General features: G+C 37.4%; 1 protein-coding gene across 1 annotated transcript in view; it reads right to left on the reverse strand.

Annotated features, from left to right (window-relative positions):
• Positions 1 to 21,675, reverse strand: part of Sh3bgrl (SH3 domain binding glutamate rich protein like) — a 72,867-nt gene that overhangs the window by 8,497 nt on the left and 42,695 nt on the right. The window contains exon 2 of the mRNA XM_070040129.1: positions 2,050 to 2,235. Coding sequence (XP_069896230.1) covers positions 2,050 to 2,235 — 186 coding nt within the window. The remainder of the gene's footprint in view (positions 1 to 2,049; positions 2,236 to 21,675) is intronic.

Genomic DNA, 21,675 nt, shown 5'->3' on the forward strand with positions numbered 1-21,675 from the left:
GCTTCATGCATGCTAGGCAAGCCACATTCCCAGCCCTTAACATCCATAACATATGGAAAATCTGGAAGGAGTACTAAAGAGACAGGGCTTCTGAATTCCATTTGATATAGATTAGAAGGTGTGCTGATCCATGGGACAAAAACTGCAGAATGGTTTGTTCTCTATAACATAGAATTTACATGAGTTTGTAGCTTCCTTGCTACCATGGGCAGCCAATAAGTATTATTAATCTTTCCAATTATTCATTCAAATTGTCATTTCCTCAGTGTCTGCAGTGGACCAGATACTAGCTACCCACATACTCTAAAGGACACAGAATCATGAAGCTATGTTGGATTTTGAGGAAGAGAATGATCAGTTCATAAAACAGGAACCCCACACACACCCACCCCCGGCAAATACAAAACCACTAAAAGGTTTCAATTCTGAGGATCCACAAGTAAGTTCACATGACAGAATAGGGTTAGCTTTCCACTATCATCCTGTAAGCCACTAAGCCTGTGCTTACACTAACAAAGAAGTGACTTAACTATGGTTTAGGACCTATCACCTGACTAGAAAAGGATAGATATTGCTACTCTGCCTCCAAATGTGACTATCTTCTATAAAAGACACAAGGACAGTCTTTGTTCTGAAAGTATTTATGCTATGTGTGTGAAATGATAATGAATAATGTTTCAGTGCATAGTGGAATTCAATCTGGATTGATGTTACTGGAATTTCAGAAATACTAAAGAATTACCTTCACTTTCTTCCTCAAGAGAATTCCTGTAAATGACTGTGATGTTTATTTCTGTATTTGTATCAGCAAGGAGGGCTGCCTATGTAGTATGTATTCAATCACATTTTGTGGAATAAATGAATGAATTTGACTTAATTAAGAAACACTGTCTCATTTATTTCACATATTACACTCCCCTGCAATGGCACTTCCCAAGGAGAAGTAGATTACCTAAGTATGGTAAATTAAATTTACCCTTACAATCCAAATGTGCTTATTTTCCACAGACAAAAAAAAATTGCCTCTAAAAGCATTTGTTCCCCGGTCATGCTAAACCTGAAGACCTGGCAAAATAAATACTACAAATCCCTATAGCCCTTATATTTTCTTTCTGTATCATGCCATCAAATGTGTGTGGCTTCATAACCACTCCTATTGTTTCAGTTGAGTATGATGCTGCATGCCATAGACTCCCAACCAGCTCCAAAGAAGAACTGGGTCTTCCTTATTCTTGTAATGGTACCAAGAATAGGCATGAAGTATAAAAATTACCTTAATATACAGGGAATGAAGAATAAAGAAAGCATTTATATCACCAAAATACTCCATTAAAATGGTGATCAGATTAAGAGAGATGGGATATTTGAAAGCCTCTATCATAAAGCAAAACTCAATATTCTGCTTCCCTTAGTCTTTATTATTTTTTTTGGGGGGGGGGTCCGGTCGTGGGGCCTGAACTCTGGGCCTGGGCACTGTCCCTCAGCTCTTCAGCTCAAGGCTAGCGCTCTACCACTTGAGCCACAGAACCACTTCTGGCGTTTTTCTTTTTGCTTATGTGGTGCTGAGGAATGGAACCCAGGGCCTCTGGCAAGCAAGGCAAGCGCTCTACCACTGAGCCACCTTCCCAGCCCCTTCTCTTAGTCTTTATATGAATTCAACCAGTAAGTTAAAACTTTAAGAAAGTTCATTAATGAGACCAAGATACAAAAACTACTGGCTTCAAATAGAAAACAAGATAGCTGTCTATTAAACTAATTTTTAATCTAAACAAACCAACTGATTTCTTTCCAAAGCCTTCTCCTTGTACATACCAAAAGTAATATAATTGTTGGAATATTTGTCTGTATTTGCACATTTTACATACCTTTTGTGAATAATTGCTCATTCCTGGAAGAGAAAGTACTCCAGCCACTTAGGATGGATGCAGACAACAAAAGATTATATGCAGGAGAAATTACTATATGCAGATTTGGAGATAATGGGGACAGAAACAGTATAGCCAGGAGGCAATCTATTCCAATAAGTAAGAATTATAAATGCTTCCTTACCCCACGGTACTGGCTTTCATTGAAAATCTGAGGTGGCAGGGGATGCCCTGTGGCTGGTCGACTGTTTTCAGGTACATTTTCTCTCATCCATTTCCTGTTCTCTTCATTGGCTGCAATATCTTTCTCTTCAAATCCAATTTTGTTCGCTTCTAAGAAGCCAAGCACATCCTGTTGTTTCTTCTTAATCTACAATGCAAAGGACAAGAAACCATATTGCCAAGCAAACAGCTGTTGTTGTTGTTTAGTTTATTTTCAAATTCAAAAAAAGTCAGTGTTTATGAACTAGAAGAAATGAACTCAGAAGTGGATCAAAAGATGTAAAGTAACTTCAAGAAGATACATTTTTTCCAGTCTTCATTACAATCTTGTTAATGATATCTCACAAGACAGGAGCTTGTTGTCAATAGGATGTATTATCAGGTGACTTTTTCTGTTTTTTTCTCTGAAGAATCCCTTACCTAATAAGGATCACACAAGTTGAACTGATACATACAATAAGACAATAGTTAAGTCACAATGACTCTCAACAACAAAATAATAAATGCTGGCAAGAATACAGGTAAAGAGAATCCTCAAACACTGGGAATGTAAAACTAGTGTAACTACTATGGAAATCAGTTTAGAGGCTCATAAAAAAAACTAAAAATGGGCTGGGAAGGTGGCTCAGTGGTAGAGCGCTTGCCTTGCATGCCTGAGGCCCTGGGTTCGATTCCTCAGCACCACATAAGCAAAAAGAAAAAAGCCAGAAGTGGCGCCATGGTTCAAGTGGTAGAGCGCTAGCCTTGAGCTGAAGAGCTGAGGGACAGCGCCCAGGCCCAGAGTTCAGGCCCCACGACCGGACCCAAAAAAAAAAAAAAAAAAAGCTAAAAATATACCTAATTTACAACCACAACTATACCATGTTTGAGCATATTTCTGAAGGAGAGTAAATCTGTCTACAAGTGAGATAACTGCACACCCGTTTATTGAAGGACTATTCACAATAGCTAAGTTATAGAATCAGTCTAAGTGTCCAACAACCAAACAACAAAGAAAAAGTGGCATATCTACACAAGGAAGTATTATTCATCCATAAAGTAGAATTGAATTATGTCATTTGCAAACCATTAAATGGAATTGGATATATGTTGAGTGAAGTAAGTGAAACTCAAAAGGCCAAATCCCATGTTTCTCTTTAAACACAGAATCTAGACTAATAATAACACTAATTGTAATGCAACAGGAGCTAAAAGACTGTCAGGAATCAGCAGAAAGGGAAAAGAAAAGGGTAGTAGAGGGAATGTATATAGAACTACATTGCATATAGATATATGGAAGGTACATTCAAGTCACTGATTTTCTGCCTTTGGAATACAATAGGAAAGTCCAGTCAGTGAAGTGTCTGTCAAATATCTGTATTTGGCATTTTTCCAAATTTGAACTGACATAAAAATAGCCTGTAAATAGGGTACTGTCAGTAATCCAGCATTCCAACAACTTTTTCTATGAATAATTTGGATTATACATGGACCTACGAGAGTGTCATCATTTTGGTTTTATGAATGCAAGGGAAGAGGGTTTTCAAAATAAATATCCCTTTCCCACCTCACTGAATGTTTGCAATATTAAAAACACAAGACAAATTGATGATGTCGATGTCTGGATGTCTAGTATCACTGGTCATATATACATACACATATATATTTATATATGTATGTATATGGAGAGAGAGAGAGAAAGAGAAAGAAAGAGAGAGAGAGAGAGAGAGAGAGAGAGAGAGAGAGAGAGAGAGAGAGAGAGAGAGAGAGAGAGAGAGAGAGCGCTTTCCTGCCCAGGTTGTTTTGAACCTCATAGCTCAACCTCCAGAGTAGCTAGGATTATAGGCCTGAGCCAAAAGCACCCATTGTGATAGTATATCATCAGCTCTGAGACCAAAGCATTTCTCCCGTGCTCTGAAACTTCTGACAATAAGAACATATGCCTCCTAGAGTGTTCTACATCTCCATAAGACTGAACAGAAGGGGCCATAATCATACATGTCTTTTGAAGCTTCAGGGAATGGAAAAATGGTATATTCTGTCTTGAACACATATATAAGTCAAAATTTCACATTTTAAATTTATTTCCAATAATTGACTCTTTTATATGTTTACAGGCACTTGCCTGACAGTCACATCTGGTGATGCTAATTTTATGCTTTTCCTAATGACACTTAAAGGCACACAGTGAACAGATGCGAGAGAAAAATATGTTTTGCCAGAACAAACACAAATAGGTATCATAAAAAAAACAAGATTTAAGTTTCCAACAAAAAAATGATTTAGTACTTTAAAATGATACAGACAACCTTTTTACCTTCTATACCACTCCTAAGCATATATCCAAAGAAATATATGCCAACATACAAAAGATAACTGCACACTAGTGTTTACAGCAGCAACAGTCACAATAGCCAAGCTATTAAATCATTCCAGGTACTTATCAACCGATGAATGGATAAAGAAAAATGAGTAACATTATGTTGCTTGCAAGAAAATGGATGGAACTGGAGGCAATATTAAGTGAAATAAGCTAGTTTCAGGGAAAAATATGTTGTCCTCTTATATGCAGACCTAAAAAATTACATGAATATAAAAGGGGGACTGTTTGGGGGAAGAGACTTACAGGAGGGGGATTAGATGGATATATAACATGCTAGATATATATATAAAAATGACAAAGAAATCCACTGAAAATATTTTTTTGAAAAGGAAGGGGAGGCAGAAAGTAAAAGAAGTTGATGCTGATTGCTCATGCTTGTAATACTAGCTATTCAGGAGGTTGAGATTTGAGGATTGTGGTTCAATGCCAGTCCAGACAGGAAAATCCATGAGACTCTTATCTCCAAATATCCACCAGAAAACCAGAAGTGGCACTGTGGCTCAACTTGGTAGAGCACTAGCCTTGAGCAAAAATGCTCAGGGATAGTGCCCAGGTCTTAAGCCCAAGCCCCACAACCGACAAACAATAAATAAATAAATAAGTGGTAATTATGATCAGATAAATTATATGCATAAAGGGAACTCTCACAATAAAATCTTAGAACAAAATACTTTTATACAACTAATGTATACTTAAAAGTTATGAAAAACCAGGTGCCAGTAGCTCACTCTTAAAATTCTAGCTTCTCAGGAAGCTGAGAAATAAGGATGTAGGTTCTAACTCAAGGGTAGAAATATCCATGAGACTCCTTTCTCTAATCAATCAGCAAAAACCCAGAAGTGGAGGTATGGCTCAAAAGGTAGGACACAAACCTTGTAGAAAAGCCAAACCAGAGCATGAGGATTTGAGTTCAAGTCCCAGTACCAGTACACATACACACTAAGTTATGGATACCCCATTTACCACACAAATGCATTTTCAAGTGGATGATGGTACTGTGAATAAATGTTTATCTTTTTCAAATAGTGACACCACATCTCTCACTAAGCCAATCCTGAAAACTTGACAGAAATTTGAGATTCAAAATATTCCTGCATTCAAAAATAATAAAAAGCAGGACTATTTAAGGAAACAGCTGTCTTCTAACAAGCTTCAGTAAGCTTCTTTTCTACATGCCAAAGGTCAAGTTTGTTTTAATGAAGTGAGACAGATGAGGTTTGTGCTTTAGACAATGTGTTTGAACATTCCAAATACTAAAGGAAGAACAATATACTTCAACTGGGAAAACAAACGTTTTTATGAAAGATAAGTGCCAGTATCACAAACCACTTAAGGTGGAATTTTTGCCTTGTTTGGTAATCAACCTCTGTGACACTGTGTCTATACTGATACTTAAATGAACATTCGCAGAGGTTCTGACTATGAAGTGCTAAAAAAAAATAGATATTGTACTTAGTAATTGACAGAATTTCTTAAATGTTTAGATTGCACCCAAAACATTTTCCTAAGTTCTCTAAGATACCTAAAGAAAATGCAGAGATATTCTCCCAATATAACAATATAGTAAATGAGAAGTAGATATAGATCTATCTTAAAATTCAATTGCAACATAGTATTTAAGTCAGATGCAAAGTCAGCAATGAAAGTTGATTGAGAAGGGCCTGGTGATTGATAAAGCCAATGAGTGAAAGGAGAGCAAGAACTTATAGCTATTAGCAAGGCCAGCTAAACTAATGTAGCTAGATTCTCAATCTACCCAAATCTGCCAAGATCTAGTCTGAGTAAAAGAAAGCTATATTCAATGAAGATAAATAAAATTGGCCAGCAGTTAAAAAAAATGAAGAAACAACTGAACTCACAAAGTGACAGCACATTATGCTATGAAAAATGAAAGTATAGTATTACAAAATAAACTTGACAGTACTTTTTTAAACTGTGTGTACACATATGCACACATATACACATGTGAGTTTCCTGGTGCTTGAACGTGATCACAGCCTGCATTGTCTCTAAACATTTTTGCTCTAGGCTAGCACTCTATCACTTGAGTCACAGCTCTATTTCCATCTTTTTTGTGGTTATTTGGAGATGACTCTCATACACTTTCATTCCCATTCTCACTTTGAACTGAGATCCTCAGATTTCACCTCTTGAATGGCTAGGATTACAAATGTGAGCAACTGGCACTCAGCTGTGTAAGAAATTTAGTAACAGGACTTTTGAACATCAGTTTAAAATATTATCAAGCTAGGCACCATTGGCTCACACCTGTAATCCTAGTTATTCAGGAGGTTGAGCTCTGACAATCACAGTTCAAAGCCAACCCAGGCAAGAAAATCTGAAAGATTCTTATATTCAATTAACCAGGAAAAAAGCCAGAAGTGGAGATGTAGTTCCAGTGGTAGAGCACTAGCCTTGAGTGAAAAAAATCTAGGGGACAGAGGCCAGGCGGAGTTCAAGCCCCAGTACGAGCACACAAATAAAACATTCTTATACATCAGTAAAGCCCACGAATGAACTTACAAAACTGCATGGAAATGTACTTTTTTATTATTATCTTCAAGTTGTTGTACAAAGGAGTTGCCATGTACTTGTTTTATAACAGATCAAAATTTCTAACCCAATTGAAGGAGAAATTCAGATACAGATTCCCTCACAGTGGTTCTTTGCCTTCTAGGAAGTGTCAGTCTGCTTTTTGAAAAGCAATAAACCAGGGGCTGGGAAGGTGGCTCAGTGGTAGAGCACTTGCCTTGCATGCCAGAGGCCCTGGGTTTGATTCCTCAGCACCACATAAGCAAAAAGAAAAAAGCCGGAAGTGGCTCAAGTGGTAGAGCGCTAGCCTTGAGCTGAAGAGCTGAGGGACAGCACTCAGGCCCAGAGTTCAGGCCCCACAACCGGACCCAAAAAAAAAAAAAAAAAAAGAAAGAAAGAAAGAAAGAAAAGAAAAGCAATAAACCTGCCTTTGCCTAGCCTGGTTATAAGGATTTAACAGTGAGATAGAAGAGAAGTGAATGAATAGGATTTAAAGCTGGCTTCTCCAATTCTTAGTCATCCATTTATAAAGTGTACCTATAAGGAAAAGCAAAGCTGAAATCCCAGTTACTCTGGCATTAAATGAGTACTCCCACTGAGACTTGGGTCCTCCTCTGGTAACCAGAGATCCCTGTGCAGTCTGCCATGAGTTCTTAAGCCACTGAATACCTATTGGTAATCTGAGGTCCCAACCCCAGTCAAGAGACCTTTTTTTATTTTTCCAGTCCTTGGGCTTGACCTCTGGGCCTGGGTGCTGTCTCTGAGCCTTTTTTCCTCAAGGCGAGTGCTGTACACTTGAGCCACAGCACCACTTTCAGCTTTCTAAGTAGTTTTATTGGAGATAAGAGTCTCACAGAGTTTCCTGTCTGGGCTGGCTTCTATCTGTGATCCTCAGTTCTCAGCCTCCTGAATAGCTAGGATTGCAGGTGTGACCACCTGTGGCCGGCTAGGAGAACTTTCTTTTGGCTTGCCTGTTTTATATTATTTTTAAGTGTTTGGGTCATTACCAACCATGCAAAACTTGAAACTCACGTCTGGTTAACAACATGGCAGAGGTATGAATTGAGAATTAAAATGCTCCTATTAATGCAAATAAAAACAATCCTGAGATACCATCTTACCCCAGTCAGAATGGCCTATATACTGAATTCAGAACGAAAAATTCCTGGCAGGGATCCGAAGAAAGAGGAACCCTACTGCACTGCTGGTGGGAATGTAAACTAATACAACCACTCTGGAAAGCAATCTGGACATTCCTCAGAAAACTAAACATAGACATACCCTAAGACACAACCATACCATTCCTAGGCATCTACCCTCAGCAACAGGAACCAGGTTACAAGGAAACCTGCACTTCCATGTTCATTGCTGTACTATTTACAATAGCTAAGAAATGGAAACAACCCAGATGCCCCCTACAGATGAATAGGTCCAAAAATTGTGGTACCTATATCCAGTAAAATTTTACACAGCCATCAGAAAGAATAACATAATGGCATTCACAGGGAAATGGATGGAACCAGAACAAGTCATGTTGAGCGAGATAAGTCAATATCAGAGAGACAAATGGCACATGGCATACCTGATATGCAGATGTTAGATTGAAAACACAACCAGATATAACAAAGTAAGCAGGACTCAAGATATCCATACACAGTGAAACCAAAAGAAGTCAGTCTTGGAAGAATAACACAAAATTGTAATACCCAAGCACCCCTTCATATGTGCATAAAATAATATACAGACTGAAAAGAACCACAAAGACAAGGAAACAAAGGACCTCTTCTTAACTTGTCTTATCATTTTTTAGATGACTCTACATTCTTTACCTTATGTATGGTGTATACACGTGCACATCTGAGGGAAGCAGGGAGGATGGGCAGACAATCAGTAGAAAGTGGGTGAAAAAGTACAGCAGAGGGACCCATCAGCTGTACTGGACATTGATGAAAGTGAACTAAGTAACTCAAGGGTGATGGGAGGGAGGGAATGAGAGAGAAAATGGGAACAGCTGGTACTAAGCAAAAGGAAAAAATGTACATATTACTCAATTGGTAAAAAAGTTTTATTGTTAAAGTTCATAAAGTTCATAAGCTTTGTAGATTAAGATAATGATGATGATCATTGTGAAGGATAAGCTGTATCTGTGACTTTAGCAAAGTATAACTATGCCACAGTATTGTGAAATTTATGTAGTCAATCTCAATAAAAAATATATTTTGAGAAAAAAAGGCAAAGTGGAAAAAAATGTTCCTATTACTCCTGAATCCTGCACTTCTGATTGATGTTCCAAGACATCACATCTAAGTTTTGTTCCTTTACTATTTTATTGTTGTGTTTTTAAGTTGTACTACTACTATGTCTGAAGCACCATTACTAAGAAGATTTTTTTAAAGCCTAAATAATTTCAAAATTAGGCCCTAATGCATAGGGAAAAGACAATCTTTAAAGGCAGTCTTTCAAAAACAGCAGCTGTACAAAGAAGTTGTAAACCAGTTTATGAATACAATGCATTTTTTTCAATGTCACCACTTTCAACATTCTTACCCCTCCCTCAAAGCTAAGCCCACTCCTTCCTTTACTCTTACTTTGTAGGATATATATTGATTTTTTTGACTTCATTCTCCACCCTCTTCTCATTCACCCATGCTTTTCTCCTCGACCCACTCCACTGGTTTCAAGTGCACATTTCCTGGCACTTATTTTGTTAAACTTTGACTTTACCTTTCTAAGGTATTACACTATTTGATTTCTTCCTTGAATCTATCATATTTCAGTTAATACATTTGTATGTCTGTCCATATATTTTTACAGGTCATAACAAACTTTATTCTATCTCATTCCTTTAGAGATGGCTTTACCTGTAGGTCAAGGAAGTTTGAAATAGGAGAAACATCCTACCCTGAAGAAATTCTTTCTCAGTGCCTAAAACCAAAACATTGCTATTACACTATTACTGTCTTCATAGGAAACACAATGTGACTATTTGGAATGGTTGGAGGAACTAGCTGAAGAAAGAAGCAGGTATGGTTTAGGAATTTTGCCTAAAGTTGTTCCTGTATACATTCCAAAGTTCATAAGATAAAGTGGCAGGATCAGCTTCCCCAAAGAATCTTTTCAAGGCTTACTATATCTCAGTTCTGAGTAAATCTTTGCACAGATATGTAAGAGGGAAGGAGAACTATGGTGTGCCTCACTGCACTGAAGCTATCTGGGTCTGTACCCTTTGTGAAGTGCTCAGTGGCCACTCCATCCTCTCTCTCAATCTTTCTGTATCCATAATACCCAGTTTGGAGATTCATCAAAAAGTACACCTGATGCAGAGAGCATACATTCCAAGGCTCCTTTTATTTGGAGATAGTTGCATGCATATCCATAAAGTTTGCCTTATAGATTTTAAGCACAGTAAGAGATGAGGAACAATCATGACCTCTTTAGGGTAGTGGATATGCTCAGCAAAAAGATAATTCCGATCCTGCATGGAATAAAGAGGATGGCATGTGATTTCTTATTCCTCAAAATGGCAACTTAAAATGTATGATTATTTCTGGGTTGATATTTTTTCATTTAATTATCATTAAGTAGCTGTATAAAGTGTTTCAATTCAACATGCCAATTTATGAATACAATAAATCTTGACCAATGCTACTCCTTTCATCTTCTCTGCATCTCTCCCAATCCTATCCAGTCAGCCAATTTTCCTGGTTCTATTTTCACACACGTTCATTGAATATTATGACTGCATCTCTTCACCTTTCTTCTCTGCATTCTTGGCTACACTTTCCTTAACTTCACTGACCCCCTAACGTAAGCCCCAGCTCCTCAGTATTCATTTTATTAAACTATATCTTAGTTATTGAAAGGAGTTACACCTTTGCAGTCCTCCTCTGAATATATTTTGCTTTAATTAATAAATTTGTATATATGCATATGACCCTGTTTATGTTTATATATTAGCAATTTAGCTCTAACTTCCATATATGAGAAAACATGCATCTTTTTTTTCCAGATAGATACTGTTTACCACAGAAAACAAACCACAAAATGTCAAAGCACATAGTGAAAGTCATAATATTTATTAATTGTTTCACATAACAAATGTACATTTTTTCAGTTGGTCCTTTGTCACCTGGATGTAAGGCCATGCCTTTTCTTCTATCTCTTTATATAGTGTTACCATGAGGCTAATGCAAAGGGGGTCATCCCCTTTGCATTAATCCCACAATCTTGATTTAAATTCAACACAAACTGCATATTTTTAGTTTTTAGTGGAAGTAAAATTTTACTTTAGTAAGTTCGCATGTGTATCACTGTTTCCCCAATTGTTGACGTCTTACCTCACAGTGGTACATCTGTCACAATCAAACCAAGTGCCAGTTAGGTCAATTTCACCACTCATGTCATTTTCCTGTTCCCTTTCAGGATACCACATTATATTTAGTCATCATGTCTCCTAATTTTCCTCTTCTTGTTTTCCATGACCTTGGAAATTCTGTGGAACACTATTGTTATATTTTTTAATGACTCTTGTGTCAAATGTGTCTATTTTATGGTATTTAGACTAAAATTGAAGCTTTAGGGGACAAATACCATAAAGGATAAGTGGTACTCCCTCTGCATCATATCAGAGAACACATGACAGCAACATGGCTTATGAATGGTGGTATTCAACCTTGATGACTTGCTCATGGGAGTGTCTGCAAGGTTTGTCTACTCTTTTTATCCCCTTTCCAAACTGTGTATTTGGAAATGTCCATCTTACACTCAATCAAAGTGCTTGAGTCATAGTGGGAATCTGACAATACTTCTTATTTGACGTTCCTGAGAAATCTGAGAAAAGTCAGATGGCTGTAGTCGAGAATCTATGGACAAAAAGACACATTTTCAAAAAGAATACACACCCAATTGTGAGACTGATTGGACTGGGTTTCTCAGAGTTCTTTTGTATTTGGAAATATGGCAGAATCCTGTGTGAAGCAGGCCCTTCCCTGCACCACAGGGGAACTCTCCACAAAATACCATTAATCACTGTGATTTGTTGTGAATCCAGTGGGCAGGTTAACTGTGCTAAGCTCTCTAGATACCAACTCTCATTTCATTCTCACAATAATTTTGCAAGACAGCTGCTATTATTTTCTTTTTAGCTTTTTGTAGTTTTGACTTCACATACCTTTGTAAGATTGGAGGTCATTGTTATTATTCCATAAATGTATATAGTACATTTTAAACAAATTCACTATGTTCCTATTCTTCCCCTCCCCCTCCCTCTTTTCAAGGAGAATTTAATGGGCTTCATTACAGCCAAATCACCCCTTAGTAGCTCCTTCCCCCTTTCCTACTCTTGCTGATCCTCTTTTGCACAGTCCTCCTTTACATTCCTGTCCCATTCCCATTCCCATTCCCACTACCTTAATCAGTGCCACCACCATGTTTTTCTTGTTTTTTGTTTTTGTTTTTGTTTTTTTGTGTGTGCTGGTTTTGGGGGTTGAACTCAGAACCTGGGTGCTGTCCCTGAGATTTTGGCTCAAGGCTAGTGCTCTACCACTTGAGGCACAGCTCCACTTTCAGATTTTTGGTGCTTAATTGGAGATAAGAATCTCATGGACTTTCCTGCCCAGGCTGGCTTTGAACTGCTATCCTTCTGAGTAGCTAGTATTATAAGAGTGAGCCACCAGTATTTGACCAACCACCATCATTTTTGGTCTATATTTCACAAATCAGCCAGAACATGGGATATTTGGTTTAATAACAGGGAAGCTATTATTTTTGTTGACAAAGAAACTAACACTAAGATAATTTAAGAAATTTGCTCCAAATCAAACACTTACCTGAACCTGTCTGAATAAAAAAAAAGTCTTAAATATTAAACATAACAAATATTTGAACCACGATCCTCAGATCTCAGCCTCCTGAATAGCTAGGATTACAGGCATGAGCCACCATCACCGTCTGCAGGAACATTTTTTAAAATAAACCAATTAATTCCAGCCCCCAACTTCCTGCCATAATTACTATCATTATCAACTTGATACAAAAGCTTTCTACAAGATTTCAATATTCTGTATAAAAATTTGTCATCATAGAATCATGAAAATTTTTATTGCTTTTAAGACCCAATAAGAATGGTGATTTTATAATCAGTAAAGATGTTCTCCAACCCACTACCTACGGAATGAATCCTGGCAGAAAGGAAAACTCACACAAACCGTGTCCCACAGCCATATTTCCTACAAATGCTGCAGGACTTCTAATTCCAGTCAGACAGATCCATCAGGCAGCCTTCCCATATAAGGATAAGCACAAATACACAGATCTTCAACCAGGCTGGTGTGAGGTCACAGAGCAGGCATATGAGAACCAAATATGGTGGCTAAATTCTCCAAGCATACCAGATGCTTTAAAAAAATAGTAAAGGCTGCAACCACCAACTTTTGAATCACAAAAAAGTAATAAGAATTAATCTACTCTTATTAGTGTTAGTTGCTGTATATTACATCACCTAGGCCTTTTTCCTTTGCCTTTTCTATTGTAGGAAAGGCTGATATGAAATGTGCTTCTGAGGTGGATATACACAAGAGGATTGTAGCTAAATAAGTCACTTAGCCTAATCTATTCCTGTATGGAAGGAGAAACGGATTTCCCAAGTATCCCATGAGAATAGCCTCTGTCCCACTGCAGGGGAGGAACACTACGACTAGGAAAAGTATCCAGAGACATGACATCATTTGGTCGGAAGGTAAGTCCTGAAGGAAGCCATACTCTCTACTTCAACTACAGGGTAGAACTACACCCTGAGGGCTGCCCCATGACCAACAACAGAAGCTAATTCCCCCTACTTCTCTCTATCCAAATTCTATGGTGAAGAGCTGGTAACAATAGTATCTTTGTTTTCAGGAATCACAAAGTTCCTGTTAGTATTTTCATGTGGCTTGGTAATGTCCAAAGTTGTTAATTTTTAGTCAAATTAAATCAGCCACACTATCCCAGTGCACCCCAATGGCCCTGGAACCATCTATTCTCATTGGTCCAGTAATTTGATTTCTGGATTCCTACCTGAAGTAAATAAGTTAAAAGAAGGCCAAATTATGTACCTGAAGAAGCTTTGCAGTATTTTAGTGATTTTGTTGCTGATCTGTTTGTTCTTTACTAGTAGAGGATATCCAATATATGCACACTGAAAGGAAAAGCTGTATACTTATATAGCATCAAGGAAAAAGATTTAAACATTGAAAGCAAAAAAGTAATTCTAGGGGCTGGGACGGTAGCTCAGTGGTAGAGTGCTTGCCTTGCATGCATGATGCCCTGAGTTCGATTCCTCAGCACCACATGAGCAGAAAAAGCCAGAAGTGTCTCTGTGGTTCAAGTGGTAGAATGCTAGCCTTGAGCTGAAGAGCTGAAGGATAGCGCCCAGGCCGAGTTCAGGCTCCAGGAAAAAAAATTAATTCTAGATCATATGGTTTCTCTCATTTCAATTTAAAACACTAATTGGAGCCAGTGAGGTGGATTACACCTGTAATCCTAACTGTTCATGTTGGAGAGACTGGGTGGGTCATTATATGAGGAAATCTTGTGCAAAAGGAGGAGGAGGAGAAGGAGGAGGGGAAGAAGGAGGAGGGGGAGAGGGAGGAGGAGGGGGAGAGGGAGGGGGAGGGGGAGGAGGGGGAGGGGGAGGAGGAGGAGAAGGGGGAGGGGGAGGAGGAGGAGGAGGAGGAGAAGGAGAAGGGGGAGGGGGGAGGAGGAGGAGGAGGAGGAGGAGGAAAAAGAGGTAGGAGGAGGAGAATATCAGATAATACTTCCCATCTCATCCAATAAAAAGCTGGGCATAGCCATGTAAAAAAGGAAGGATAAATAGGAAAATCACTGTCCAGGCTGGCTTGGGCAAAAAGTGAGACCTTATTTGAAAAATAAAAGCATGGGCTGAGGGCATGGCTCTAGTGATAGTGCCTACATAGCCAATGCAAGGCCCTGAACTCAAATCCCAGGAACACACACACACACACACACACACACACACACACACACACACACACACACACACACACACACACACACACACACACACACACACACACACACACACACACACACACACACACACACACACACACACACACCAGAATTTAAACACAATCCTATGAGTAGTACTTAGAACACACACACACCAGAATTTAAACACAATCCTATGAGTAGTACTTAGAGATAGCAGGAATAACCAATTTAGGTGTATTGAGGTCACATGATTATTTTCCCACAAAACTTTGCAAATAGTATTATAGTACCTCACATAACTAAAAATATTAATTTGTATATATTAAGCTCTTACTAGAAGCAGCATGCTATAGTAGAAAGAGCATGGACTTTGGAATCTGTGACCCACACATTCTGATGTGCTTCCTTCACTTGATCTCTGCCTCTTATAAGTCACTTCCTGGTATAATCCTTTCATATTGAGTGTGGGTAGGATTTGTTACTTGGTTACAACCAAGAGACTATGGAAAAGGTGATGAGACATCACTCTAATGATCTTAGGTTACATAAGTCCCCCCCCAGAAGACTCACATGAGTATCTCTCCTGTGTATACTAAGAAGTAAGCTGCCACAAATTCTAGCGGATGAAGAAAATGAATTCCTCCAATAACTACATAAACTTAAAAGCAGGTTCTTCCAAGTCAGTTCTGTTTGACATGTTGGTTGCAATCTTGCAGACAATTCAACTAAATTGTGCTGGAAGTTTTGATCTACTTACTCTGTAATCTAATGAATGTGTACTGTTTTACAGCATTAAAATTGTAATGATTTGTTGCACAGTATAGAAGACCATTACAGAACCAAAATGACTTGGATTTGAATCTCAGATCTTCTACTTATTATGACTGCACAAATCAACCAACCTCTCTAGGTTTCAAATTCTTCATCTATTAGTTGAGAGTAAATACTCACCTTGCAGAACTGTTCCACAGAATACTATAGATAAGAAAGGCACTGTGACTATCACACAACTTGCCACAAAATAGACTAGCTTGTGAATTATAAACTTCCCCAAGCCTGGGACGTTGTTTATTTGCTCACTATGGTATTTAGTGCTTATTTACTAGTCTAACTGGCCCATAGCAGGTGTTCTATAAATGCATAGTGGATGAATTATAAATCAAAATAAGCTCTAGTATTGTGAATGAACATAAAGAACTATAAACATACCAAAACGACAGAGAATCTGAGCTCTAGAAATATTAAAAGTAATGGATTACATCATAGTACATAAATACAACAAAGGTAAATATTTCTGGATCAATGTGTCAGCAAAGGTGTGTATAAGAGGAATTAGACTTTGGAATCAAGCATAATAAAACTATATGTACACAAGTCAATATAGCCTTTCTTACAATGCCATCAACATCAATAAAAACTACACAGAAGATGATAAGGTGTTTTGACAAAGAAATGTAGTTGTTAGGAAGTCATTATAAGACACATGGTTCATAATATGCTGATCTGATGTCTGAGTAGTCATAAAGACTAGTAAACTTCCTCATTCATACCATAGAGCTCCTCTAAGAAACAAAAAGAGACTAGTTAATATCTTAAAGACCATTAGGAAGCTGTCAACATCTTGCAAAACTTAGGAAAGTGAAAACATTTATTGTATTACAGTTAAGACCCAGAAGGGCTGTACCGAGAAGACAAAGTAAGAAATTATATCCTGATAAATATCTATAATAAGATATTTATAATGTAAGTCCATTAGACAGTTATATGGCTCTTATATGTTGTCAAATAATATTTTTCTCCAGCTCAAAGTTAATCCTCATAAAAAATCAAGGCAAGTTACAAAACTGAGTATTTTTTAAATTGAGTACATCATATGGTTATCAATTTGATAATTATAAATGCAAATAAATGATCACCACTCCCAGCATATAGACAAATAAGAACAGTAGAAAAAAGTTCCCAAGTCAATGGGAACCTCATCTACATCATCAAAACATACTCAGAGACTCAGCTTGTGTTGAATGTAAAAATCCACCATTAGCTTCTGAGGAAGAGGGAAAACCAAATATATTGTGAAACATTAAGGAGTAAGGAAGTCTTAACTCTCAAAATCCCCCCAAAAGACCCATAATACTCACACAAAGATGCCTGTACGTTCTCAAAAATGTAATCATTCTTAATGATTTTAGTTTTGAAGAAGATTATTTCTTCACCACTCTTTACATTCTCAAAGGGAAAGGAAGCTGGTTTCACTTATGTCCTTCTATATTTTCAGGCCTGTAAAAATGTCTCTTTGCTTGCACCAAATTCATTTCAATACAACAGAAATATCTGAAGGCATGGCCTTTTCAAACTCAAGAAGACTATTGTAGAAATAGAAAGAAAGGAAATAAAACAGAAAATAGGACATTTTGACCTATTGCTAATGGTCTCATTCAACTAAGGAGAGCACAAGGAAATAAATCATCCAAATTCAGGAAATAATTCAAATTTTTGGTATAATGATCAAATCCACAGAAATCTTGCACAATACTACAATGTGTGTGTGTGTGTGTGTGTGTGTGTGTGTGTGTGTCTGTGTGTGTGTGTACACGAGCTCATGCACGTGCACCCACCAGTTTTAGGGCTTGAAATCAGGAACAGAGCATTATCCTGAAGCTTTTGGGTTTAAAGCTAGTGCTCTACTACTTGAGCTACAGCTCCACTTCCAGCTTTTGGTGCTTAATTTGTGATGAGTCTCACAATTTTCCTGTATGGACTGGCTTTAAATCACAATCTTTAGATCTCAGCCTCCTAAGTAATTAGGATGATAGGCATGAACCATGGGTACCCAGCTCTCCATTCAAATTTTAAATTCAATTTATTTGCCCTTAATAGTTATTATTCTATTAAATATCTATTAGCAAAATTATCAAATCTTTGTATATTAGTTATATTTGAAAATTTTTCAAAGATAATTCCTTGAGATTTTTTTCTTTTTATGGAATTTTATTATTATTATAATTAATTTTATTGTTCTACAGAGGGATTGCCATTACATAAGTCAGGTAATGAATAAATTTCTTTTTTGGACAGTGCTACCTCTTTCTTCATTTTTCCCCAGTTTCCTCTTCCCATCCCTGCCCACAAGTTGCACAGTTCATTTTTCTTATAGTGTCTACTGAATAACAAAATTGCATTTGTCCATCCTTCCTCCCTCTCTTTATGCACTCCCTTTCATCCGCCCCCTCAAAAGGACAAAAAAAAGCAAAACCAAACACCACCATTGCTTGAGATTTTTAGATCATGTGGTCATCTTTCTAATCAAAGAAACTTTTCTAGCTGAAAGTATAGTTTGTTAACTTTTCATTATTAAGAAAATATGTGTGACTAATTTTTGTGCAGTGAAAATTTTAAAAAGATGCTCAATTGAAGACCAATTCTCAGGTACAGTTTGCTCAAGGTAAACGGGCTCATACGATTTTATATAAGCACATAATATTGCTAGGTGGTTTTTTTTTTGCTTTCTTAAGGGATTTGTATGAAGAAGCTACAAAGAAATGTATATTAATAAATGTTTAAAATATAAAATCAATTTAACTCAGTGTTGCAAGTTTGCACAGGTTCAGTTGCAAATAATTCTTAGCTCAGTTACTTTTACACACGTGTGCATGCATTTGCGCACGCACGCGCTCGTGCGTGCACACGCACACACACACACACACACACACACACACACACACACACACACACACACACACACACACCCCTACATAATCAGTTTGCAGATTCCTGGTGACTCTTTCTAGGCCTTTCTGGAGAAAATAACTCAAGAGGTACAAAACTAATGGTAGTTCTATATAAAAATCTTCTTATCTTAAAGGTCTACTGTTGATTTTTAAAAAATCAAACAAAAGGGGCTAGGAAGGTGGCTCAGTGGTGGAGTGCTTGCTTGCCTTGCATGCATGAGGCCCTGGGTTAAATTCCTCAGCACCACATAACCAGAAAAAGCTGGAAGTGGCGCTGTGGCTCAAATGGTAGTGCGCTAGCCTTGAGCTGATTTGCTGAGGGACAGTGCCCAGGCCCAGAGTTCAGGCCCCACAACTGACAAAAAAAATAAAAGTACAGAACTAAACAAAAATTGAAATAACATCTTCTCAGATTACTTTAGTGTACTGTTTTTACTCCTTAGTAATTAGTGAAGTGATAAAATTTCATTACTAAGAAAATGAATCATTATCCTTTCAGGACAGTGCAGTAACAGAAAATTCTGAACTCTGCTGAAAACAAATTCATTTCCCATAGGAGAAAAAACTAGTCTGAAACCTTAGCTGAGTAATGTGCCCCAAGTAACATTCCAGAGAACACTATGAATGCACTCTCAGACTCAGGCCAATAAAGCATGTTCCAAACTGTGCAGCTGAGAACAACTGCCATGTATCACCTAACCAAGCTAAATGAGCAGAACCAAATAATTGAACAAGTTATAAAGCAGTAAATAAAGAATGCCAAAATGAAAGGAGCCTGGGTCATGTAATTCTGTATTTCTGTGCAATTAAATTTCCATCATAGTTACTTGGATTATGTCCATCAAAAACAACAGCACCGGGCACTGGTAGCTCATGCCTGTAATCCTAGCTATTCAGGAGACCAAGACCTGAGTAGCAGAGTTCAAATCCAACTGCAGGCAAGAAATCCAACCCAGGCAAGAAATTCTGTGAGATTCTCATCTCCAGTGAACCACCAAAAAACCTGAATTGGAGCTGTGGCTCAAGATGTAGAGTGCTAGTCTTGAGCATAAAAGCTCAGGGACAGCACTTACCCTGAATTTAAGCTCCAGGAGTGGCAAGAAAGAAAGAAAGAAAGAAAGAAAGAAAGAAAGAAAGAAAGAAAGAAAGAAAGAAAGAAAGAAAGAAAGAAAGAAAGAAAGAAAGAAAGAAAGAAAGAAAGAAAGAAAGAAAGAAAGAAAGAAAGAAAGAAAGAAAGAAAGAAAGAAAGAAAGAAAGAAAGAAAGAAAGAAAGAAAGAAAGAAAGAAAGAAAGAAAGGAAAGAAAGAAAGAAAGAAAGAAAGAAAGAAAGAAAGAAAGAAAGAAAGAAAGAAAGAAAGAAAGAAAGGAAGGAAGGAAGGAAGGAAGGAAGGAAGGAAGGAAAAGAAAAGAAAGAGAAGTAGCATGCAACAAGTGTTACTTTGGGGAAAAGTTGAGGAATCTGAGATTTTAAGTGCAAACTGACAAACATGCTACTTTAACGAAGTTAACAGAAAACATAAAATGCCTAAGCCATAAACACAGCAGTAGCAAGACTACATTTTCTTCTACCTGGTCCCTACCGGGTCCCTTCAGTTTCTTTTCTTTTGTCTTCTTTTGTTTTGAAGTATTGAAATCTATACTCTGGGATTCATGCTTGCTAGGCAAATGCTCTACTTCTTCAGTCACATCTCCAATCCTTTTTTAGGCTGGTGCCTAAAAAACATTTGAGCAACATTTCATACCTGCTTATAATTTGTTATTTTGGAGATGAAATCTTGCATACTTTTCTACCCAGACAAGCTTTGAACTGAGATCTTCTAGATTTCAGCCTCTTCAATAAGCTAGGATTACAGCTTTAATATGGATATTTTTGAGATAAGGTCTCAATTTGTGCCCTTTCATGTCTGTACTGGCCTGGACAGTGATGATTCAATTTATGCTTTCCACTGTGAGAAGGATGACAGGAATGCACTACCACAAGCAGCTATTGGTTGAGATAAGGCCTTCTAATTTTTTTGTTGGGGTGTCTTCAAACTAGATTCTTCTCTCTGCCTCCTAAGTAGCTAGGATCACACGTATGAGCCACAAATTTCTATATGATGAGAAACACAGGGTTCTAAATCTTCTGTCTAATGACAGAAGGACTCTAAATCTTATTTTATATTGATTTTTAATCAAACTTTCATTTGACTGAATAAAGACATGCCTTTCATGGCTATCTGCATCATTCAGGCAATAGAAGTCAGTGTCTCTTCTCCTACAATGTGTATAAAGTTAAGAAACCAATGGAGAATTTTCTGCCAACACCTTACAATGTATTTTGTTATTTATATAGCTTCCAGCTCTTGTCTTGCATGTTTCTCAAAGAGAAGCTAATCTGAGCATCAAATGCAGTGTTGGGTGATGACAGCCTATGACTTTTACTACCTAGTAGAAATGTAGGAATTAAGTTGTATAACAATTCAATTAATAATATGTCAGCAGTAATTCAAGAATCCAAGGAGCAGACAGAACTTCTCTACTTCCCAGTATCATAACACATTCACTCAACAGTCCTTCACCAGGCAAGTTGTTTATTTGTGAAATCGATTCTTGTGACTAGTGTTACACCTTTAACTTCTTCCACTCTAAAACCAAATCTCTGCGTGCCAAAAGACGAAAAGTAAATCATGATCTCATTTGAAAGTCTAGACAAGCTGCAAAGCATTCTCTCTATAAACATGCTTCTGCCTTGAGCATTTTCATCTTGATTCAGGGGAATGATTTTTTTAACTAAAGCTAACTCTATTCAAGTTTTAAAAAGAAAACTTGGCAGTTACCACAATAATAAATCCTTATTGAAAGCTAAGCATGTGAACAAGGGCTCTAATGTTTAGTGTTTGTACAGAAATGTTATGTAAGCTGAATTTACTTTGGATTTTATCAATATTAGGAGTAAAGTATAACTGCAGGGAATAAAATTGCAGAAATTAAAATA

The sequence above is a fragment of the Dipodomys merriami genome, unplaced genomic scaffold (assembly GCF_024711535.1).
Source record: "Dipodomys merriami isolate MVZ:Mamm:240054 unplaced genomic scaffold, mDipMer1.0.p SCAF_3, whole genome shotgun sequence".
Classification (NCBI taxonomy): domain Eukaryota; kingdom Metazoa; phylum Chordata; class Mammalia; order Rodentia; family Heteromyidae; genus Dipodomys; species Dipodomys merriami.